Source organism: Crotalus tigris, unplaced genomic scaffold, assembly GCF_016545835.1.
Source record: "Crotalus tigris isolate CLP2741 ecotype Arizona unplaced genomic scaffold, ASM1654583v1 scf7180000024437.13266115, whole genome shotgun sequence".
Classification (NCBI taxonomy): Eukaryota; Metazoa; Chordata; class Lepidosauria; order Squamata; family Viperidae; genus Crotalus; species Crotalus tigris.
This window is the reverse complement of record NW_024100606.1, coordinates 3,793,826-3,819,210: the sequence shown is the minus strand read 5'-3', so window position 1 is coordinate 3,819,210 and position 25,385 is coordinate 3,793,826. Positions and strand designations below refer to the sequence as shown.

Below are 25,385 nucleotides of genomic sequence, written 5' to 3'. Positions count from 1 at the left end.
CGCCAAGCCGCATTCCTAGAATGTCTTATACGCCGGAAACTACCAGTATTTCCGGCGTATAAAACAACTCGGTGTATAAGACAACCCCCGTCTTTGGCGCTGAGTTTAGCGCTTGCGGAAGTCGTCTTATACGCCGGCATATACGGTATTAGATTTTATCCAATTCGTATTACTCTAAGTAATTCAAGGCAACAAATATACATAATAGTCTTATTTTTCCCACAACAACCCTGTGAGATGGGTTTGGCAAAGATAGAATGATTGGCTCAAAGACACCCAGCTGGCTTTCCTATCTATAGCTGGACTAGAGTTCGCGGTCTCCTAGTCTCTAGGTCAGTACCTTAACCACTACATCAAACTGGCTGTGTGCTTCTTTTTCTTACAGTAAGTTATGTCCTAGATCACTCCTGTTGTAGTGCCTTGCTTATTTGATATATAAATCTTTCTTAAGAGCTGAAATGTGGCCTTTTGTAGCTTCAGTCCTTTGAGTTTTTTGTAAAAATGTTTATAAGCTTGCAGTTCTTGCAAGCAAGCAAGGTTGTTTTCAGGCAAGAATATAAATGTATTGCAGCAGGTCAGGATCACAGAATCATGTTCTTAAAGTATTGCCAGTGGAAAACTATTTATTGTTGTTCTTTTCTTGGCTCTCAAGTAAGCATATTGTGTACTTTTTACTTAGAGGAAATGTTTGATGGGGCTTCCTTTGCTGAACTTTCCTACAATCTCCTTTTAATTCTCTTTATGTTTTTGCTGGCTTTCTGAAAGTTCCACTTTTCTTTCTGATACATAAATATATATTTTGTGATTGGCTGTTATAATTATTTTGGGGTATGTACAAGTTCCCGTGATTACTAATATCATGGTTCCAATAGATGAGACCAGTAAAAGCAGAACTCCAAGGCAAGAGATTTCCTTAAAGAACATGTTTATTGGCTACAAAGTATCAGCACAGTCAAAAGTGAAACCAAGTCTGGAGTTTCCTCCCAAGCATAACAATGTTAATACTATGTTAGCACTATGTCATTATCCACCTTCCCCAATAGAATACTTTGACGAACTTTCTAAGGGAAGGCTCAGCCTGTCAAAAGTCAAGCAGCAATGACCTTGGTTCCCACAAGGGACAATTTATTGTTTAGTCTAACCTTAAAACCACTCATCCCCCCCTCCTAGTACTCCGGCAACCGAAAACGAAACAAAAATGGCTTCAGCCAGGATCCTTGCAGTGTTGACAGCTATTTTGTGAGAAAGCACCTAATGTACTATCAAAATTCCAGATGTTCCAGCAGTCTCCAAAAACTGCCTATTTCTATTTTAAAATGTCAAGATTTTGTTACCCCAGTGAAGGTATTCATCTAGTAGACGCAGTCTATAGAATAATTTATCTTCTCCTTTTTGTTATTGAATCTTTTTAGTTAAAAAATGGAAAGGCAACTTTCTAGATGTTTTAGCAGTCTCCAAAATTGTAGGCAACTATAGCAGCATAGAAACATTGTTTTGTTCTGGTGGAAGAATCAATGCTGCCTCTTTGGCTAAAACTCTAGAAAGATTTAAAGTTAATTCTCATAGATGCATATCTCAGTTATGGATTCATTAGTTTTTCTTCAACTGTTTTTTTGCTTTGCTTTGTTTCTCTTTTTTTCCTTTTACAAAAACGTATGCCAGTCAATTTCTTCTGGAGGTTTGCTCTTGACCTCTGTTTACCCCAATCTCTTTCCTAAAAGAAAAGCAGCTTGATTTGTTCTATTTATACCCTGAATTTTTGACCAACAGGTGGAGCTTTGCAGATAGTAAAAAAAAAAAAAAAAAACCCACAATATAATTAGAAGACAAGTTTTGTTTTTTAGAAACTAATTGGGTTTTTATGCATATCATAGGTGACTTTGTTAAAGACACAGTGCAAACTAAAGAAATGTCAGGCTTATGTTGAAGAGAAGCCAAGGTGCAAAAAAATAACCAGACTAAAGTTGGAATGCTAGTTTTAAAAAAAACTCCATTTGGCAGTTTGTTCTAAACATTTATATAGAATGCATAATTTAAATTTGTGTTGTGTCATCAAAGCTTAATAAAGTTTGCTGGTAAGAATTTCTAGCTGAGGATCTCATAATGCAATTACCACTAAAAACATGCCTTGTGTGAGAAGCATTCAATTGTACTACCATAACATAAAATTAGTAGATCAGAGGAATGCTGTGGACATAATTTACTTGGACTTCAGTAAGGCATTTGATAAAGTAGATCATAACCTACTACTTGACAAGATAGAAAAATGTGGGGTAGACAGAACCACCACCAGATGGATCCGTAGCTGGCTGACCGGCCGTACTCAGCGAGTGGTCCTCAATGGAACTGCATTTATATGGAGGGAAGTGTGTAGTGGGGTGCCCCAGGGCTCTGTTCTTGGCCCAGTGCTCTTCAACATCTTCATCAACGATTTGGATGGAGGGATAGATGGGGACCTCATCAAATTTGCAGACGACACCAAGCTGGCAGGAATAGCCAACACTCCAGAAGACAGGCTTAAGATACAGAAGGATCTGGATAGACTTGAACACTGGGCACTAACTAACAAAATGAAATTCAATGGTGAAAAAAGCAAGGTTCTACATTTAGGCAAAAAAAACCAAATGCACAAGTACAGCATAGGTGGCACCATGCTCAATAGTAGTAACTGTGAGAGGGACCTCGGAGTCCTAGTAGACAATCACCTAAATATGAGCCAGCAGTGTGCTGCAGCTGCCAAAAAGGCCAACACAATGCTAGGCTGCATTAACAGAGGGATAGAATCAAGATCACATGAAGTATTAATACCACTCTTCAATGCCTTGGTAAGGCCACACTTGGAATACTGCATCCAGTTTTGGTCACCACGATGTAAAAAAAGATGTTGAGACTCTAGAAAGAGTACAGAGAAGAGCAACAGAGATGATTAGGGGACTGGAGGCTAAAACATATAAGGAACGGTTGCTAGAATTGGGTATGTCTAGTTTAACGAAGAGAAGGACAAGGGGGGACATGATAGCAGTATTCCAATATCTCAGGGGCTGCCATAAAGAAGAGGGAATTAAGCTATTTTCCAAAGAACCTGAAGGCAGGACAAGAAGCAACGGGTGGAAACTCATCAAGGAGAGAAGCAACCTAGAACTAAGGAGAAACTTCCTGACAGTGAGAACAATTAATCAGTGGAACAGCTTGCCTCCAGAAGCAGTAAATGCTCCAACACTGGAAGTTTTTAAGAAGAGACTGGACAGCCACTTGTCCGAAATGGTGTAGGGTTTCCTCCCCGAGCAGGGGGTTGGACTAGATGACCTCCAAGGTCCCTTCCAACTTTACTACTATTATTATTATTATAACTTCCAAGGCTTGACTAATAGAGATGAAAACACTGGTTTTTGTTTTTGAGAACTGAACTAAAAACATTTCCCTGATCTCATTGTGGTAATAGATTTCTTTGTTGGGTTTTGTAGTTCAATCATTCTTTACTTTTGTGCTTTACAAAGTAGGAATATTCAATGAAAATTACAATGCTTATCAGAAAAGTGCCCATATACATTTACATTTAAAACACTGGCATTTCTAATGTGATCTATTTTCAGTTATTTATTAAGGAGTTCCACAAGCCAGAAAATGCCTTTATTTTGCCCATATACCTCTTTCTGGAATATATTCAGAATCCACTGAGGTACATCATGTAAAAGAAGCTCAGTTAGAAGAAATAAATGAAAGACAGCAAAACTTAGAAAGAGTCCCTTCTAACACAGATCTAATGTATTCTGGGTTCATCATACTTGTGCATGTACTATCCTTTTAGCCTTCTGAAGGGCCATGAAGACCTGACTTTTCCTCCAAGCATTAGGCTATGATTAGTGGGTGGGGGTTGATCTGGAGGAGGATACATTTTTAAACTAAGTGTTATTGATTGTTATAAGGTGACTGGAATCATTGTATGAGAGATACAGCCATGTAAGTTCTATAAATAAATGTGACTTATTCATATTCTGAAATATTGAAGGTTGTATCACATATTCACCTTCAAATACCCTAATTTATAGTTTGGCTTTTTAGTCTCATTCCCTACAAAACCAGGCTGTTTGAATGTACTCTTTCTTGGGGACTTGTCTCTTTCCCTAATTTTAGAATGAACAATTCAGGAAATATATTTTAGAGACTTAATAGTAACTTAATTCTTATCTTTTCCCTTGCCTTTCCAAAATGAAGTATAAGTTTTTAAAGAAAATTCAAAATTCTATTGTGCTATACTTTCTGAAACCCTTTTTTCAATATTAGAAAATCCCACTGGCATTTTTTTCCTTTTTTGATAATTAAAATAGCCTTCACCATCAGTGCTCATCAATTTAGTAGACTGGAGGTGGTGGGGGTGCTTCTGCATTTTTGCCCCAAAGGAGGACCAATGTAAATGTATTATACCACAAAATAGCTTAGAATACCTATGGTGCATATTAAACTGTACATTCTAGGATAGGAAGATAAGAAAAAAGGTTAAATACTCCACTATTTGGGTGCCACATAAAAGTGATGCATTTGTGATTTAAATATTTATAAACTTTTGGCTATGTCAATACACCTAAAATCACGATAACAAATTTCTAGCATGGTATGTTCACAAAATTATTTTTAAGGTGAAAGTAGGGTTCTTCATGAGAAGGGTAATCAGAAAAAGTCAGCTATGCTGACTCAGGAATTCTGGGAGTTGAAGTCCATGAATCATAAAAGAGCCAAGGTTGCCTACCCCTGACCTAGGCAATTGCCAGAACAGTTGTGCACATATGTAGCCACAGGTTATAAGATAGGGCTTCAAAACATTTAGGAGCTTGCTAAAAAAGCAATGAGAGATGCTACAAAGATCACTGGTTGCTCTTATTTAGGTAAAGTTCTCTTCAGCAGCAATGCCAGCATTAGGCTCTGGCATGCATTGTTGTCAGAGGTCAGAAAATGATGTTTTAATCATTAGCCTTGTACTTGCTAATGGTCATTAAGTGTGGTAGCTGCTAACAAGGAATGGCTATATTGGGTTATGATTGTTATTTTCAACTGAAGTATGATAGCTCAGTCCTCCAAGTATGATAGCTCAGTCCTATAACTGTCACAGATGACTATATAGCAGGTTTTCCCTCCAATTCTCTTCATACCTTACACCTACTTGGAATTTTGACTAAATGCATAATTGAAGATATGTACATAGATAATACCTTCTTATTTTGGAATGATTTCTCATTCTTTTTTAAAATGCTAATCTTCAGTGAATATAAAGTGGATGTAAATAGATAATTCTAATGTCTAACAGAGCAAAAATAATTCTAGCATTTTACTATTTGTTAGTTACTATGAAGGATGAATACACTAAGGCAACTGTGACACTTATAATGCATTGGGTGACATGGTTGTGGCCTTTTACAAAATAGTAATATGTAATAGAACAGGATTGAGAAATTATTAAATACCTGACCACCAAGTAATCATTTTAGCTGTGTTTTAGTTATATTTAAATGTACATTACATTGAATATGGTGTTTGTTTGGGTTCTCCAATTACTTTTGGAATACACATTCAAAAGTCAAGTGTGGCTCCTGGGTCCCAATAAAGTTGTATATCATTGAAATGGGTCATGACTAAAACTGAGTTTTTTTCTAATCACTAGGAATGAGGAACTACTAGGGCTAAGTCATCTTATCAGTCTGACAACTCACCTGTCTTTGAGTGAATATGTATCATTTCCAGCATGATATTTTATCTGTTCTTATTCTCTTTTGAAGGGGAAGGATAGGGTATGCATAAAACAGAGAAGCACTGATAAGGTAATGTCTCCATTGTACATTTTCACACTAAAACTGAAGAAATACTTATACATATAGAATCAACAGTGGCAATAGTGGCATGAATTCTATTTGATTTAGTCCAACTCTTTCACTCTTGCAGTTGAAGACTAAAACAAAGATAAAATCTACAGAATCTGTGTTTTCCCTGCAGTCATCCAGCATATGTCCTACCTAAGTGGAGAAAGTCCATTGTATATAAAACTCTTTGTTCCATGCAGGAAAGTAAAAAGGGGGATGGTTTTCCTTATCCTGCACAGATAAATCCGTGATGACAAGTTTAACTGATGTTAGTTGGATGGCTGTATATTTCCCTTCAGCCACATTGGGTTACTTATTTCTAAGTTAAGTGTGAAAATTGGTGGGAATAAAATTCATTTATGGAGACCTTAAATTGTGGACAAAAACTGTAGTAGCAGCATCCCATAGCAATCCAGAGAGTCAAGAGGCAATGTTTACTAGTACATGTTCTTCTTCCAGAAGAACCTTGGATAGAATGAGTATCCATTGAAGAAGCGGATTTTTCTTGGAGTAGAATTGTGTTATTTCGGTGCAAAGTGCAGGGTTTAGAATTAAGAATGTTCGCAGCTTTAGTAACAGTAGCTGTCTCTTCAATGCACAGAAAAGGATTTCAGTAACTAAAGACAATCTAAGCTAACCACTTGAAACATAAAACAAACTCCTTTAAAGCCATCTCATGACATCCAGTAAATATAGTATAACCATATAATCATGCAAAACCTCCCAGATGTGCACAACTCACAGTGCTCTTCATTCCCCACTTGTTAAACTACTACATAAAAAACATTCTCATGGCCCCTCGTTAAAACTGGGTATAATTTTCTTTAATAGCAGATCTCTGTTGTTTGGGACTCACCAAGAACTTCATTGCTGCACAATTTGCCAATGGGTATTGTCTTGATCCTTTACATGAAATTTGACTTTCCTATATTAATATATATGTCTGTGTTAAAATGAGCAAAGTAAACTATCCACTTGGGATATTTACACATTACAGAATCAAGATAAGAGAGCTCTGCAGCTTTTTCTAATTAAATTTTATGCATTTATTTGATTTATATATTGTTCTTACAGACAAAAATATGCATATATTTCATATAGCTCTTAGAGGGAAAGAGCTGAGCTTTCTTCAGAATTCCTATTATAAATCAAATGTAGTTTTGTGGATATCTCCCAAATATTTTAGGAATAGTGATTCCTAAGAAAGAAACAATTGCACAATTTTAGAATTGTGTACATATCCACCCAGCTTTGTCTTTTCAAGTGACTTCTAAATTACTCTTCCAAAAGTCTCTTATAATATTCCTAAGGAATGTATTTGTTATTAATTATCTTACAAAAATAATAACCTCTTTTTTTCCAGATTTACAAAGTTTGAATATAAAATTAATGCTTACCATAATAAAGCAGCATTTCTCTTTCAAATGAAACTGGTTCTTTCTTGCTTTTGCTCTTGCATATTGAATCCAGCTTCTGAGATTTGATTACTATCTAAGGTGGACTCCATTTCCATCCTTCCCTGACCAACGTGGCCAAATTTGCTGGGAAAGTTGTGAATAATGGACAAATTATCTAGAGTAAAATACTGCAGTGGGCTGCATAGAAATGAGTATTTAGGCAGGCTGAACCGTTACATTTATAAATGGTTTTTTTGTGTGTGCTTTTGCCATTTCCTTCTTGCACTGATATTTAATACATTTGCATATATATCATAATGTGACAATGAAAAGGAGATTGTAAGGCTAAATTAGTAAAGTGTTTAGAACTTAGAATGATCCTACTAATATCAGTCAGTCTTTTTTTCATAAGGTATGATGTAATAGTAATAGTAATAGTAGTAAAGTTGGAAGGGACCTTGGAGGTCATCTAGTCCAACCCCCTGCTCGGGCAGGAAACCCTACACCATTTCAGACAAATGGCTGTCCAGTCTCTTCTTAAAAACTTCCAGTGTTGGAGCATTTACTGCTTCTGGAGGCAGGCTGTTCCACTGATTAATTGTTCTCACTGTCAGGAAGTTTCTCCTTAGTTCTAGGTTGCTTCTCTCCTTGATTAGTTTCCACCCGTTGCTTCTTGTCCTGCCTTCAGGTGCTTTGGAAAATAGCTTAATTCCCTCTTCTTTATGGCAGCCCCTGAGGTATTGGAATACTGCTATCATGTCCCCCCTTGTCCTTCTCTTCGTTAAACTAGACATACCCAATTCTCGCAACCGTTCCTTATATGTTTTAGCCTCCAGTCCCTAATCATCTTTGTTGCTCTTCTCTGTACTCTTTCTAGAGTCTCAACATCTTTTTTACATCGTGGTGACCAAAACTGGATGCAGTATTCCAAGTGTGGCCTTACCAAGGCATTGAAGAGTGGTATTAATACTTCACGTGATCTTGATTCTATCCCTCTGTTAATGCAGCCTAGCACTGTGTTGGCCTTTTTGGCAGCTGCAGCACACTGCTGGCTCATATTTAAGTGATTGTCTACTAGGACTCCGAGGTCCCTCTCACAGTTACTACTATTGAGCATGGTGCCACCTATGCTGTACTTGTGCATTTGGTTTTTCTTGCCTAAATGTAGAACCTTGCTTTTGTCACCATTGAATTTCATTTTGTTAGTTAGTGCCCAGTGTTCAAGTATGTCCAGATCCTTCTGTATCTTAAGCCTGTCTTCTGGAGTGTTGGCTATTCCTGCCAGCTTGGTGTCGTCTGCAAATTTGGTGAGTTCCCCATCTATCCCTTCATCCAAATCGTTGATGAAGATGTTGAAGAGTACTGGGCCCAGAACAGAGCCCTGGGGCACCCCACTACACACTTCCCTCCATATAGATGCAGTTCCATTGAGGACCACTCGCTGAGTACGGCCGGTCAGCCAGCTACGGATCCATCTGGTGGTGGTTCTGTCTACCCCACATTTTTCTATCTTGTCAAGTAGTAGGTTGTGATCTACTTTATCAAATGCCTTACTGAAGTCCAAGTAAATTATGTCCACAGCATTCCTCTGATCCACTAATTTTGTCACTTGGTCAAAGAATGCAATAAGATTTGTCTGGCATGATCTATTTTTGACAAACCCATGTTGGCTTTTAGTAATGACTTTGTTTGCCTCTAGGTGTTCGTTGATTCGTTGTTTGATTATCTTTTCCAGGATCTTCCCAGGTATTGAGGTCAGGCTGATAGGTCTGTAATTTCCTGGATCCATTTTTTTTCCTTTTTTGAGGATGGGAACTACATCAGCTCTTTTCCAGTCCTCTGGTAGTTCCCCTGTGTTCCAGGATCTTTGAAAAATATAGTTCAGTGTATTTTAAAGAATTGTCTCTTTTTCTCTCCATAAATTATATCATCATTTTCTTCTCTTATTATGTACAGAGATTAAAAGATCTCAAGCAAAGAGAGTTTGCTCGCAATGTTTCCTCAAGATCCCGGAAAGATGAGAGAAAGCAGGAGAAAGCCCTTCGTCGTCTGCATGAGCTGGCTGAACAGAGGAAGCAACTTGAATGGTGAATTATGACTTACTACAAAGATGCAGAATATTTAAAGCTAAAGTCAGGAGGGTATTTAAATAGAGCTTTCGGCCATTTTGTTCCTTAAAAACATTCAAGCTGCCTACTATGGTTCCTAGTCCCTTCCAGTTTTTTACTTAGTCTTCAATAATCCTTGTAAAGCCTAATGTATTTGAGCTGACAGAATTTGCACAGAGCTGGTAAAACAAAAGGCAGTTTTGTTTCAACATGCAAGTTAGATTGACTTGTAATTAAAATTATTTAAGTCATACACTAAGATAAAATGGAGTGCTGCTGCTGCAGCTGCTTAAATCTTTGTAGACCAAAACTTTAATGTGCCATTTTCTCAAAACAGAAATGCCCTCCTCCTCTCTCCAACTTATTTAGGATGATTTTTAAAAATGCAGGGTGTGATTGATATGAGTGCAAAAATGAACTGGAATTATTAATGCCAAGAGTTCTAGTATTTTATATGAAAAAAGACCTAAGCCAAAAACAAATGGGGCATTTATTCATACAAAGTTCTTTGTATGTATCCGAACTGTGTGTTGCTTCGTTCCCAGTCATTTTGAGGGTGTTTTTTCCCTTGGTTTTGAAGGCTGGAATTGTATACATCTAGTTTTAAATTTTATGCTGAGTCAATACACTTTCTCACAAGTGTGTGCTTTAGAACAGAGTCACATTTCCGTTGTGCTTGTAAGAGTAACTTGTTAAACAAATTCTATAGGGAAAGAGAAATTTTAAAACAATGGTTACTGAATATATTCATTGCTTACAGAGCAATTGTATAAAAGGTAAAAAGATTGCATATGCATAGAGTAAAGTTTTGAGTGTAACACTGTGAAAATGTTAATAATTATGTTTTCTATTCTCTTTTTTGGTCTGCTTTTTCTCCTTCCCTGTCTTCCAGTGCTCCAGGAAGTGGGCCGATGTTTAGAACCACTACTGTGGCAGTAGATGAAGAAGGAGGAGAGGATGATGTGGATTCAACCTTTCTTGGTAGTTGCTCCTCCTCCTCACCAGCTTCTGGGCAAGCTAGCAATATGACCATGGATAAGGGTATAACTTACAGCAGTGGGCAAATCAGTAATAGTCCTGGACTTTCTCAAGTTCCTGCCCAGATATCACAAGCTGTTGGTCTGGGAATTAACAAGACAGGTGTTTCTTTCTCATTTGCCAAAAAGGCCCCTGTAAAACTAGAATCAATTGCTTCAGTATTCAAAGACCATGTGGATGAATCCAGTTCTCCTGATGATGAAGTTAAAAATGATGAAAGAGCCTACTCAGATTCTGGAACTTTGGGAAAAATTGGAGAAATTGAGGGAACAAACAGCCCTGACAGCAAGGAAGAAGAAGATGAGCAATCACATGAGAAAGACGTCACATTATCAAAGCTAAAAAAGTTGAAACGGGAGGATGGACCAGTGACAGCAGAACCAGAATATTATCATTATATTCCCCCTGCACATTGTAAGGTGAAGCCCAACTTTCAGTTTTTGCTGTTTATGAAGGCAACAGACCAAGTAGAAGCAGAAGCTGCAAGCAAAAAAATAGCCCGTGAAAGGAAACAAAACAATTCCCCCAAACCCAAAGTGACAAAAAGTGATGAGAAGGAGACAGCAGCAGAATGTGTGATCCCTCAGAAGGAGCAGAGTCCTGCCAACCAAAGCAACAAAATGGAAGGTAAGGACATTTTGGGGGAAACAGGCAAGCAAGAAGGAAAACAACTTAAGGGAAATAATTCTCTAGATTCAGATGTCATTAAAGAGATTCCCCAGGCTCCAGGAACTAGTAAGGAAACCACAGAAGGGCCTAAGCATTTAACTGGGCCGTTCTTCCCTGTTCTGAGTAAGGATGAGAGCACCACCCTCCAGTGGCCTTCAGAACTGCTGATCTTCACCAGAGCAGAACCCTCTGTGTCATATAGCTGCAATCCTTTATATTTTGATTTTAAGCGGTCTCGTAACAAAGACACTAAAATAAAAGGAACAGAAAAACAGAAAGGTATGATAAACCTTTCTAAGGAGAAAATACAAGCTGCTGAAGATAGTGATGCAAGCAAAAGCAAAGAGAAGGATATTCTAGTTAGCGGTTCAGCTGCAGTGCCAGAAAGCAAAACCTTGATAATGTGTGGCAAGCAGGAAGTCAGCCCTATAAGAACTGGCAAAAGTGAAAATCTGGAAGACAGCAGCAGAGGCAATCTTATTAGTCGCAAAGACAAAATGGGGAAGTCTCACAAACACAAAAAGAAGAAGAAGCACAAAAAATCCACCAAACGTAAACACAGACGCAAATGTGAGGCAGAGGAAAAAAGCAGAGAAGGGGACTTAGCAGAAGATAAATCTAAGAAGCAGAAGAAACACAAGCACAAAAAGAACAAATCATCTTTTCCTATTGAGGCTGAGCGGATGCAAAAGACTGAGGATACTTGCTATTCTAAAAAAAGAAAGTGGTGTGTACAAGACTCTCAGAGGAAGTCTCTTTCTATTGAAGAAAGCAGTAAGAAAGAGGATGGTGGTACTTCTTCCCAAGATTATGGCAACAAAAAAACCAAGGGAGACTTGCAACAGACTTTGTCTGCAAGCAAAAGACGACCTTCCACCTCCACTTCAGTTTATCCCAGTCATCGAGGCCAACAGAGCAGTGGTGGCTATGAGAGTGATGGAGATTCCTCCTGCCACAAGCACTTCAGGCAGAAATCAGCATCACAATATAGTGATGATTATGACTCTGGCAGTGACTGTTCACGAAGCCGCTCCCGATCAGGACATAGACACTCCTCAAGAAGATCATCTCAGAGATCCTACACATCAACTTCATATGCTTCCTCTGACAATAGTCGGTACAGTCGGCGTCATAGCTACTCAGAAGACAGCTATAGCGATTACAGTGACCGATCACAAAGTCGTACTAAGCACTCCCATGACTCAGAGGATGATTCAGATTATGCCAGTTCCAAGCGCAGGTCAAAGAGGCGCAAGTACTCTTCAGAAGATTACAGCCTAAGCAGAAGCAGGTCCCGGAGCAGGAGCAGAAGTCGAACTCACACCAGAGGGAGGTCAAGGACTAGAAGTCGAGGAAGAACGCGCAGCAGTAGCTGTAGCCACAGTCGAAGTAAGCGACGGAGCAGGAGCCGAACAGGACATAGCTGGAAACGGAGTAGAAGCTACAGCCGAGAACGTAGTCGGAGCACAAGAAGCCTTTCACAGAGATCTCTTTCACGGAAGGGGTCCCGTGGTCATGAAAGCCCTGGGGAGAGAAGATCTGGCCGTCGTGATTTCATCCGGTCCAAGATCTACCGCTCACAGTCTCCTCATTATTTCAAAGTCAGACAAGGTGAAGGGTTTGCAAGAAAAGACGAAGCCAGAGGAGAAGAAGCTACAGGGGCCCCCAGTCTCTCTCAGAATATCAGCAGCTCTAACTTTGGGAACAGCTGTAACTCTGAGGAGAAAAATTCTGCCACAGCTAAGCTCCTTTTGGAAAAAATACAGTGTAGAAAAGTAGAGAAGAAATCTAGCAGCAATGATGATTCCATTGCAGGATCTCACAAGGTAGGAATTAAACTGAAAGATCCACCACAGGGCTACTTTGGCCCAAAGCTTCCTCCCTCATTAGGCAATAAGCCTGTTCTTCCATTAATTGGAAAACTTCCTGCAGTTAGGAAACCAAGCATCAAGCAGTGTGAGGAATCTAGTTTAGAAAGAGAAGAATTGGAACTAACCGAGATGGATGAAACAACTCATGATAGTGGAGACATTGTTTCAGCAAGCCAGCCTCAAGTGGAGGAAACCATAGTGACTGGAATACAGGACGTTTCAGCTGATCAGAACCCAGAAGTAACCACAAAGCTAGTTCCTGTTCCTCTTGAGGCCCCAGTACTCCCAGAGCAGTATGGAACTGGAGACCTGGTTGTGCCGCACAACTTCCTCCCTGATTCCAATGAAAATGAAGCTTTAGAGCCTCTTGACAGTGGAAACCAATCTGTCTCTATAGAAGGAAGGATGGTACCTTTAGTCCCTGATGTCGAGCATTTTCCTAGTTATGTAGCACAAAGTGGGGAGCCCAGCATCAGTGGGGAGCCTGAAGGCAATGAAGACTCTTCCCTAGCACCTCTGGAGAGTCAGCCGATCACCTTCACACCAGAAGAGATGGAGAAATATAGCAAGCTTCAACAAGCAGCTCAGCAGCATATTCAGCAACAGCTTCTTGCCAAGCAGGTCAAGACCTTTCCAGCCTCAGCTGCCCTAGCTCCTGCCACAGCCCCTGCCTTGCAGCCCATTCATATCCAACAACCTACGGCAGCTGCAGCCACTTCCATTACCACTGTGCAGCATGCCATCCTGCAGCATCATGCAGCTGCAGCAGCAGCAGCCATAGGAATCCACCCTCACCCACATCCTCAGCCTCTTGCTCAAGTACATCACATTCCCCAGCCCCATTTGACGCCTATATCATTATCCCACTTAACTCATTCAATCATCCCAGGGCACCCTGCTACATTCCTGGCCAGCCATCCCATCCATATCATCCCTGCTTCTGCCATCCACCCAGGTCCTTTCACTTTTCATCCTGTCCCGCATGCTGCCCTCTACCCAACTCTCTTAGCTCCTCGACCAGCAACCGCTGCTGCCACAGCATTACATCTCCATCCCCTTCTGCACCCCATTTTCTCAGGGCAGGATTTGCAGCATCCTCCTAGTCACGGCACATGAAGAAGTGAGAAAGATGTGGCCTCTTTTGGGGAAAAGATAAGGGCATATATATCTGTGTGCATTGGTGTTTTGTACAGACTGTCTGAAGGCCATGACTGACACCACCTGAGAATAGTGAAATGGGAGAACTAGGTGTGGAAATGGGAAGTGAATGTAACATATCCATGCAAAAGGGGGAAATGTTGCTGGAGTTCTGCTTGTCAGTATTTTCAGGGTCCTCTGCACCCAGAGAGTTAACTTATTCACATCTATATGAATGTGAAGTTCTTTAGCAGTTATGCCCCTCTTAATTACTAATGCTTGTGTTTTTAAATCATTTCCTCTCCACCCTGAAATTCTGAGTGAATAATATCTAAATTATTTGCCTTCCTTATTTGCTATTTATTTGAGTTCACTTTAAAGCTTAAGCAAAAGAGTCAAGATATAGTCAACATCCAACCCATTCCTCAGTTCCTACCCAACCAAGAACCATTTTCAACAACCTGCTGATTATTACAAACAACAAGCTTTCTTCTCAAGCAAGCCTGGCCCTGCTATCCTCCCTGTGCCACTGCCACAAGGGAAAGGAACAGAAAATAATTCCTTTATCAGTCTTTGAAGCAATATGTTGTACTGGAATCTTGGGAACATCCAGAATATGATTTGTATTCTGTCCTCTGTAATATTTGATGGCTCCTTATTAACTTATGATTTTTTTTTCAGAAGAGAAAAGGTTTTTAAAAATTGCACTGAACTCTGTACATGTCAATGCTGCTTTTTGTAGCTCTTCTGACAAATGTTCCATAATGATACTATACGGCAATAACATTTTTATAGCTTGCTCTCTGAGTGGTACTTGTTCAGGTTGTTTGGGTTATCTATACATTTTGATGTAGTTGCAAAGAAAGCTTGCAACAAAGGTTCAGAGCTTGTTGTGGCAAAGGCATAAGAAGACTCCAAGCATGTGTATTCAAGCTTAGTTTTGTTTTCTTGGGTGCCATGGAAAGGGAAAAAATAGTTACTTTTTACAAGAGAAAATTTGGAATAAAGTAAGGAGCAGTGATACAACCCTTTTTGTACCATAGCTAATGAATTTCAGCGACTATAGTGACATACCTTGGAAGATCTGTGAAGCCTATGTGATACTTTGATCTTTACTGCATTTTCTTGTCAGGAGCCAGGCTGCTATTTGGAAAGAAGTAGCCCATTGGATGGGCAGAAAAGAAAGTCCAAATGACTTTCCAATCAGAAGAAAATCTCAAAAGGCTAATAATTTTTCTTGGGACCTACGTCTTTGCAGCAACAAAGTTTCAATATAGAGGTGTGTGACTGTGTGTGTGTGGTTTTGTGTGTGTATCTATGCACGCACACTTGTGTTTATGTTAAGGCTATTGTTTAAACGTGTGCCTTTACTGTATATGCTTTGGAAAGATTCTGAGTGGTGTGTTTTTATTTGGATTCCTTCCAAATGAAGTGATAAGTAAGTTACCTGATTTCACAGCTGTCCCTTTTAAAGGAGAGAATGTCTGCCTTAGGAAAGACAGACTAATTTTGTTACATTTAATTCTTTCACTTAATTTCTTCATCTCTGGTGGGGAAAAGAAGGCAAGAAAAGAATGAGCTTTCTGTGAAACCACGGCTATTTTATAACACAACCATCCAACTCCTTATAATGTTGATCATGGAAAATAGCCTCCACTTCAAAACTTCCAATATAACCATTGTTATTTGCTTCTCTGAATATATCAGATTCCAGGCTTCCTCATACTTTGCTAGTTAAAAAAAAAAAAGCACTGGAAAAGGAAAAGGGACTCAATATTTAATTGCTTAGATAACTGAGTAGCAAAATGGTATTACTGTAATTACTGAGTGCTTCATTCCCCTGAGATTAAGATCCAAAATCCAGCATTCCAGTGGGGCATAAGAAGAGACTGGACTTATGCAAGAACTGTTCCAACAAAGAACACACTATTATTTCAGTATCAGCAGGCTATATTAAACTTTGACACATAAAAGTATGTAAGTGTGTGTGTGTGTGTGTGTGTGTGTGTGTGTGTGTGCACATATACATACACATACACACACACAAACACACTGTAAAAATGAGAAAAATAAACTTTATAATCTTTCCAAAGAAGTAGAATCAGGTTGCTACTTCTCATATTATCACACCCACTTTTTAAATGTCTTAGCAAAAAGAAGTCCTGTAAACCTGGCTCAGCACATTATATATGGTTTATCTAACCATGTGTAAACATGCATATTGCATGTGCAATGAAGTTCATTCTGATATTTTGAAGCATATGAAATACAACTTATAAAAATTCTCGGGTACAAAATACCATTCACACTGATGTACCAATATACTGGCTATTCAAACATTACAAAACCATGGAAAAACTTGGAAAATAAGAATACAATAGAAAGCTTTGTTTACCATCTCTTGCACTTTCAGTCTAGAGAAAACACTCAGGTCTACCCAAAGAATTAGTAACTTAAGGCAATGAAGAAAATGACTCCATTCCCCTGCAGAAAAATTCAGATACTGTATTAGCTGAGGAGGAGAGAGTGGAATTGGAGAGTGTGGAGAAGCTGCTACAATTGTCATTCAACCTCCAACATCTGTCATGAAGGGCAACTCCTTCTATTATCATAAAGATCAATACTATATGTTATCTCCTAATTGACTTACCAGTTCTTTTTGACATAAGGACATATTTTTAGGCAAAGGACTGAGCTATAACTAGTCATTTTTACTTTTCAAGAAAAATTACGGTTTCCATCTGGGTGTTATTCTTGAAATAAAAGTGCTTTTACTTTGCTTTGAAGCATACTAGCCTATTTTTTTGGTGTTTTTTAATGTTAAAAAGCAGATGGAATTCAACAAGCCCGAAGAAAATATGTGTAGATATGTGTCCTGCTATTACCACAATGAACTCATAATTGGTTGTGACTATCCAGAAGGGATTATGATTTTATACTAATTTGTAGAAAGCTTTCCATGCAGTAGAATGTTTATAGGCCTGTACCATCAAACTTGGATCAATGAATATCAGCAAGCAGTCAATGTGAGCCTATTAAGGAATTTCAAGCCCATTCAGATCAGACTGGATACCAGCATTAATAACTACAGGAATGACACCTGGGCTAATGCTTATGTAAAGGAAAAAAGAATTGTGGGTTGTCAAGATTGAAAAACACTAGAGGAATTTCATATTTAATATTACTTTTTAAAGGGAAGCCTCTAGTCAGTATTCTGGCTTTTTGATAAGGCCTATATTGGTTTCTCTATGCATAGTGGAGCAACTGCAGTAAGTGGATAACAAGGCCTGTTCATGTATACAAAGCAGGAACTGTTCTCCCAATAGATAAGGCTACAAAGTCAATTTTACAAAAAAAAAATTGTCCTGCAAATCTAATTGAGCCATAGTTTCGGATGGGAGAGAGTCATTTTATGTTTAAAAGAACTATTGTCAGTTAATACAGACTTTGAAAACTGATATTCAAATTAAAACCCTATCTCAGAACTCTTGATATCCTTCTCATTCCTATGTTGTACAGCAAATACCTTAGGTCTGAAAACTACACAGACTAAACTGTTTGATCCTTATTAGTAAAAGCTTTCATTATAAAGCCAGATCTATTACTCTACTTACTTTATTAACTGAGTAAAGGCTTAATATATATTGCAAATCTGATTTAAAAATACACTTCAGTTCCTTATTTTCATCACATTATTTGCTTTTGGCTAAAGGCTATTTGTAGTCATTTCAATTGGCACTCTTCAAGTTGAGGTAATATACTCTTAAATTTGGTGCCACATGCAGCCTTTCTATGTGATACACTATTACTATATAAGATTGCTTCATAAGCAAGTACTAACAAGATTTCATTGTTTTAAAAATGTAACTTGAAAAACAGTATATATTAATTTTAAATATTACAAGTAATACAGATAATTAAAATAACTTATATTCAACAGAAACCTGAGGCTGGTCATAAACTCATTTCTAGAACCCAGTTGAAGTGAATTAAATGTTCATCAGATGGCAGTTTAACAGCAGTGCAAAATAAATACAGGATGGTATATGTAATTGTTCTTGTCAATAAATATCCCTTGGGACTCTAGTGATATTCTGTTGAAGATACATTATTGTTACTATTCTTACTATTTTTTTCCCTAAAGTACAAGACATGATTTGGTGTTCCTCTGCCTAACTTGATTTGTAATTTGGAATTGCTGTAGGTAGACTTCAAATGTCTTTTTAAAAAGAAAAAAGCTTGTAATGAGAGTTTTGACTTAATGCAATGGCTATGGTCTCATGCATGCAAGTCTTGTACCAAATGACAGAGTCACAATTTTATCTGCTGCAATGTACTTTTCAAGTTTATTCTTAAAAGTGTAGAATTCAATAGCAACATCTAAGCTTTTATTCAAAAATATGTATTACTAGTCTGGTAAATTGGTAAAAAAAATTGCTTGAAAGAGACTAGTGCCTGACAAAAAAAAAATTGTTTGCAGGAAAGGCAATAAACAATTGTTTAGTGGCTAAGCTGGTGGTCTTCATCTCAGAAAATAGATTCCTTACTTAAATATTTTTTTAAAAATATCCTTTTGTATTACATTCTTTAATTCAATTGGTTTGATTGGAACAGCTTATAAATCCTGTGAATAAAAATAACAAAAAATTCTACAAACAATTTTTAATTATAACTATGAAGCATGCTGGGAACTAATGTTGATAACAGTTGTTTTCTGAAGGTTAACAGTCCATGCTCTTTCCTCAGGAAGGAAATGGAGGCTGGGTAGCGATTTTTTTAAAAAAGTAGCCCTCTTAGTGAATTTGCTCATAATCTGTGATATGAATCACATCCTGGGAATCTTGGGGAGAAAAAGTATTCTACTTATAAGGATGACACCTGTTTCCTCTTAGCATCTTATATAAGGATCTATCAGAAATCCAACATCTGCTATCTATGGGGGGGGGGGAGATGGTTGTGGGGAGGGCAAGTTTGTAATATCTCAGCAATATCTGTAACTTCTTTAGCATTTTTTCTACCAAACTTACCTGCTCATAGAGTCACCATGTATTAGAATTAGGAAATATGTTACAAGGGCTTTGTAAATTTACAGGAAATTATCCCACAAAGCATACTAAAAATATAATGATTTTATTTCTATTTGAGTGGAAACGAGAAGAAGTGCTGCTTTCACAATACAAACGATGTTACATAAGACGTTTTAACAGTTGTCTGCTGGACTTCCCCAACTCTTCTGCAACCCTTCTGAGAAGCAGCAATAAAAAAGTAAAGTGGGGATTTGATTTATATATGCTTGATTAAGCATCACTGGCACAAGCAGGATGGAGTCTTCTATCTTCAGCCACCACCATCATCCCAAAATGCCCATTTTTCATTCATTTACAGTCTTCAGATACCATCTGACTCTTTGCCTCAAGTTCCTCAGGATCAGTTAATCGGTTCCTCCTGGAATAAACAGCTTTGTCAGCCAATACTGCTTAGAACTCATTTTGAATTCTTAGAATCCATCTTTTTCCTTGCTTAAGATTGCCTAAATTTCCTGGCTAGAATATTAACAACCCCTCCCCCCTTTTCATTTGTTAGAATTTTTCTTTTTATTGAGAAACGGCTGTACATTCTTCTCCCTGCTAATTTATCAGTTTAAAGAATAGTATGTACATAAAAACTGGCTGTCAAAAGAGACAACCAGTTTAGTGTAGTGGTGAGGCATCAGGTTAGAAACTGGAAAACTAGTTCTGCCTTAGGCACTAAGTTGCAAAACTAGGTTACTTTAAGCCAGTTAACTTTCAGCCTGGGAAGGAGACAAATGGCAAAATCCTTGCCAAGAAAACCAGAGACTTGTTCAGGCAGTAACTAGGACTCAGGACTGACTTGAAGCACCTGCCTCTCCTCCATCCCAAAATCTGTCAGGATACTTAAGCAGTTATCTATTTTAACAAGTCCCCATCCAACCCCATCGATGTATGAAAATTGCAGCTCATAAATATATTAATAAATAATGGCAATGGAGGGTTAATGATGATGCTTTGTAACAATTCTTGGGCCCTAATAGAAGTTTGCTTCGGCTTGTTTCAAAGGCAGCCATGACACTGTTCCCATGTTTTATTGCTATATTCATGGAGGACCTGCTGGGGAACCTCTGCAGGATGTCTGATAAATTGATATCTTTAGCTCATGTTGACTGCAGGGAGGAAGCAATTTAGGAAATGTGTCATGGTTGTGGTTATTAGGGGTATGATAGAGTTAGTTTTATAGCATGAACAGCATAGTGCTGGGAAAGAAGGAATATGAAGAAGATGGTTAAAGGCCACTGGTCCTTGGGTTCGCTGGTCACAGTCTGGCCCTTCCTGGTGGGATTTCTATTCCTTTGCCAAAGAGGATGGACCATCAATTTGCATGCAGATGCCCCCACTGTGTATTCTGGCCCTACTGGAAGCTATTTTGGATTTGCCTTGGACTTCTTCCAGGACAGTAAAGGAAGGTAGGACCATATTGGGCAGAGAATAGTAGACTCTGGCATTGTTAACAGGAATCGGGGAATACAAGGTAATCAGTTTCTTACGACATTGTGTCAGCACAATTTATTGTTTGATAAATGCTAGAGAGGTATTCCCAAGCAGAGAACTTTAATGATGTTCTGATGTTTGTGAAATCTTGAATATGGGTTTAAAATCTAAGTATTTTTTTAAGATTATTAAAATAATTCACACAAATTCTAAGATTACTGTGTTAATGAATCTGGAAAGATTCATTAAAGCTGGACAACATTTATAAGAATTGGGCCTCAATAATTCCATGGAAACACAACATAATAATTATCTCTTCCTGATTCTCAACATCCAGTAGCTACGTATAATTTGTTTCTTAAAAAGAGAGTACTTTTCCAGATTTCATTTGAAAGAATGAAAATCAAATGATTATTCTTAAACTAGCAACTAAGCAAAGTTCATTACAACATGCTAAAGTTAAAACAGAATGGTGCTTTGTTAATATGCAGATAGTACTTGAATTAAACTATTCACCTAGTGACCAAAGTTAAAACAGCACTGAAAATAGTGACATAATCAATTTTCACACAACCGTTGTAGTATCCCCATGGTCACATGATCAAAGTTTGGGTGCTTGGCAAATGGCATGTATTTAAAAAAGTTGTAGCATCCTGGGATGTGATTGTGCTTGCAACCTTCCCAGACGGCTTCTGCCAAGCAAAGTCATTCGGGGAAGCAGGATTGACTTAATAACTGCAGTGATTCACTTAACAACCATAGCAAAAAGGTCATAAAATTGGGTATGACTCACTTAACTGCCTTGTTTAAGAATGAAAATTCTGCTCTCAAATGTGGTTGTAAATTCAGGACTACGATAGTATAATTACACACTGAAATGGAATACCACCAAGTACTGCTACAGTGGCCATTAACCCTCGAAGATCAGTACTTGCTTCAGGATTTTTAAAATTGTTCCACAGAAAACCAAGATTTCATGAGAACTTGATAACAGTCCATGAGAGATTAAGGGAGGAAAAATTAAACACAGCTGATTTTTCATTAGTAAATTCCATAGAAGAAGTTTGAAAATACCTGGCCTAACTCACTCATAAAGCTAAACTACAACATTTATCAATGATTCCCTATAATGCTATATTATGACTTAGTGTTCTCTGTGAATCAGATTAACATCTCCATTGATGGCTAATAGACCTGTTACCCATCTCCATTTTCATTTTTCTAGATAATGTTACAACGTCTCTTAATATTGTAACATTCTATAGGCTTTTTAGATATATTGGGTTTGGAAATTATAAGGCCACTATAGTTGGAGTTTGCCCAGTTTGAAGAGGCTGAGTTAGATTATTTATCCTCTGCCAGTTCCTGCTTTCCAGCATTATTCAAAGATTGAAGGTGGCTCTTGACTTGAGTTTAATGGATGGGCAGGAGGATCCCACTCAACTTGATTATGACACGGATCTTTTTGTGCATATACATTGTTTCCTAGGAGTGATTCAGAAGTTGATTCCTGTTATTTGTTCCAAAAAACTGGTCTTTATGTTATGCTATTTATGATGATAAATAGCAACCTACTTTCTGATCAGTGGACACCAGGCAGCACAGCCTAAACCAGGAAGTGCTGATAAATGTAGTTTTATAATATATGATAGATCTACGTATCTCATTTATACAGACATGCAACCTAAAAATTGTGTAAAGTGTCCATTCTTCAAAAGATTATCAAAGGTGAAAGACAACCCTTTCTGCTTCAGACTCTTCAGTAGAAAAATTTAATTATTTAATTGCAGCTAACCTGCTCTCTGTTACATATGCAATATATATTCCCCTTGTTCTCTCCACTTATTTAAAGCAGAAAAAGATGATCCATATTTTCCCACCATCATTTATGATTTGTTTTTATGATGCAGCTGGCTTTTCAGAAGAAAGAGAGAAAGCAAAAATCAAATGCAATAAACATACTTTTAAAAGTTAACATTCATGTCATACTTGTAATTGTCTAAGATACACTAACATTAGGTCTAACTGAAATAGAATAAATCCAAATAATCAAATCCTTGGTATTCAGGATAAATCATCCAGTATCATATGACCACACTTGTCTAAACATGCTGACAACATTGCTAGGATAATTATAACTAATTGTAGGTGGAACAGCAAAGTTCATCTTTTTGCAGTTTTTACGTTGTTCTAAAAGATGAATATAGGAATTGTTCTTAAGATCCTCCTGCATGTTTCTTGCAGAATGATTCATGTAATAGAACCATGGTTCATTCCAGTTCTAAAAATAACAACATATTTAGATCTGAAACTAAAAAAAACATTAACAGTGCAATCCAAAACATTTGATTATGTAGCCGACATATTTTTGTCTCACAGAATACAATATAGTGATTTTTAGGGAAGGCACATATGTACAAAAGGATACTAAAACTGAACACTTAATCAAAAAGCACAGCTTTAATCTTGTGAGGTCATGTCTTGAAACAAATATAAAAAAACAAAGCAGATATAAAATATGAAAGATTGAGCTATAATATACTAAGTTTCCAACTTTTCAAAGGCAAGACTACTAGATGAAATGGAGGTGGAACTTCATACTCTATTGTATGCATGCTGCCCTTGGGAAAGTCTTGATTTTTCGGGAGGATTTTGATTAGATAGCCCTTCAAACAGAGAATATCCCTTTGTGAAACAATATTGTAATATTGCATTTCCGCAATGAGTTAGCTCATAATATAACTTGTTGGCTATTATAGAATGATATAGGAATCTACTGAGAATATAGCTATTATAGTTTGTAATCCTACTGAGCAAATCTGCCAATTGTATTTTATTCAATAAATTATATCTGATTCAGGAGTCAAGTGACATTAATTACACTTCTTCTACTGCAGTTATTGCTGTCCAGAAATATCCTCCAACTATTCCATTAAATTTTAGTGGTGCAAAGGCTAAAAACTGGAAACACATGAGAACTGTAACCACAATATTTTAATATTAATCATGAACATATTCCATGCTAAATCCTAATAAATAAATAATTATTTTTATCCCTTTGTATGGCAAGATTCTGCATACTTTGGACAGTTACTACATCTACTGTCCTACAACTTACTTGTCCCTGGTCATCACAGGGCCATTCCTTAGTGGAAAATGCAAACTAGGCCAATGAATGTCTGCAGAGTCTAGATCAACGGCCCCCAACTTTTTTGACACCAGGGACACGTTTCATGGAAGACAATTTTTGCACAGACTAGGAGGAAGATGGTTTTGGTTTCACTCGTTCACCTGTTGCTCACCTCCAGCTATGCAATCCAGTCCCTAACAGGCCACAGTACTGGTACTGGTCCAGGGATTGGTACTGGTCCAGGGATTAAGGACCCCTGGTCTAGATGATCCATCACCATTACCCATTATTCTGGGTAATTCATAGAATCAAATACTTCTGAATCTAATTTGGAATCTGTAAGGAGTCAGATGCAACAGACAGATTGGAAGCAACAATCATAATGCAGTTGTCTGTGTGGTAAAAGAATATACACTTTAGTTTAAAAAGAGAACCATATCTACTAAGTTCGTATTTCAATTTATCTTGCCTGCTTTATAACCTCATGTCCAAACATATCTTAATAACAGAATTTTGTAAGTAAATAATAGACATCATCTATTAATCTTCTTTTTCTTCAGGAAAATGCACTGCAAACTTAACAAAAGTTTAATATAGAATAATATCCAAAGTATAATAGAATCCCTCCAGCTGTCACAAAAATCTATTCAGATTTTTGATCTTCTCTTAATGGATGGTCTTCTCTACCTAGATACTAACACTTTTTTTTCCTCTAGCATGAATGTAGTCGTGGGGGCCCCTCGGGCCAACACATCACAGCCTGGTGTGATAGAAGCAGGTGCTGTGTATATGTGCCCTTGGAAGCCTAATGGTAGTAAATGCATCCCTATTGAGTTTGATACTAAAGGTGAGTAGCTTCCCACAATCTGATCATGAAGCTATTACGAGGAGTTGCTACCATCATCAGGAAGTGAGAAGGTGGAGGAGGAAGCCATTTGAAAGCTTTTGGGATAGCTAATTGATACGAGGAATGAATGAATGCAATCCTATCTTTTTGTACTCATGTGATCTGAGATCCTATGTGGCCTTTACTCCAATTTTAAAAACCATGTCCAAATGATCAATTCACCTCTAGCTTCACTATCTTGGTCTCCAAAGGGGAGCAAGAAGAGGTATAAGAAAGTATGTTGGGGAAAGAGAGAAGAAAAGGAAATAATGGAGACAGAATAGGGAAGTTGTAGAAGATACGAGAGAAAAGGGAGAATTCTACTCATTTGTCACAAATTGATTATGCCCAGTGCCAGCATACTGATCTGCAACAGATTAGGAACTATAATTTTGATATAATAGTACAAGATCACAGATCTATAGCTCAGGAATTATTTGGGGTCAGGGCAATGCTTATTGTATTTATCTTCTTTAATTGTTTGTATTTTGTCCATGCCTCTATTGCTACCCAGGTGATCAAGTGGCAAAACTTAGTCTCATTACTGTGAAAACCTTCAAGTCTAAACAATGGTTTGGAGCATCTGTAAAGACATGGAAACAAAGTATCATGGTGGGTACTGGTTTCTGATTCTCTTCAAGAATCTCCAAAATTGAAATAATATTTAGCAAAAACTGAACATTTAGCCAAATGATTTCAGATTTAATTTTGACAGGCCACTTTGAAAATATTGCCCCTCCGTTATTATAGCTCAATTTAAAGAAATAAAGCCATTTTAAAAATATGAGGTG

The 25,385-nt window shown here is 37.7% G+C and overlaps 2 protein-coding genes across 11 annotated transcripts in view; both read left to right on the top strand.

Moving 5' to 3' along the window:
• GPATCH8 (G-patch domain containing 8) overlaps positions 1-16,851 on the top strand; it is a 142,002-nt gene extending 125,151 nt beyond the window's left edge. For all 6 annotated transcript variants that reach the window (XM_039331289.1, XM_039331291.1, XM_039331293.1 and 3 more), the window contains 2 exons: positions 9,206-9,336; positions 10,250-16,851. In XM_039331289.1, coding sequence (XP_039187223.1) covers positions 9,206-9,336; positions 10,250-14,051 — 3,933 coding nt within the window. In that variant the 3' untranslated portion in view covers positions 14,052-16,851. The remainder of the gene's footprint in view (positions 1-9,205; positions 9,337-10,249) is intronic.
• Positions 16,852-18,316: 1,465 nt separating this feature from the next.
• Positions 18,317-25,385, top strand: part of ITGA2B (integrin subunit alpha 2b) — a 91,601-nt gene continuing 84,532 nt past the window's right edge. For 4 of the 5 annotated variants that reach the window (XM_039331298.1, XM_039331297.1, XM_039331296.1 and 1 more), the window contains exons 1-3: positions 18,317-20,553; positions 24,425-24,555; positions 25,109-25,206. In XM_039331298.1, coding sequence (XP_039187232.1) covers positions 20,360-20,553; positions 24,425-24,555; positions 25,109-25,206 — 423 coding nt within the window. In that variant the 5' untranslated portion in view covers positions 18,317-20,359. Of the gene's footprint in view, positions 20,619-24,424; positions 24,556-25,108; positions 25,207-25,385 lie in introns of all 5 variants that reach the window. The other variant, XM_039331299.1, reaches the window with a different exon arrangement.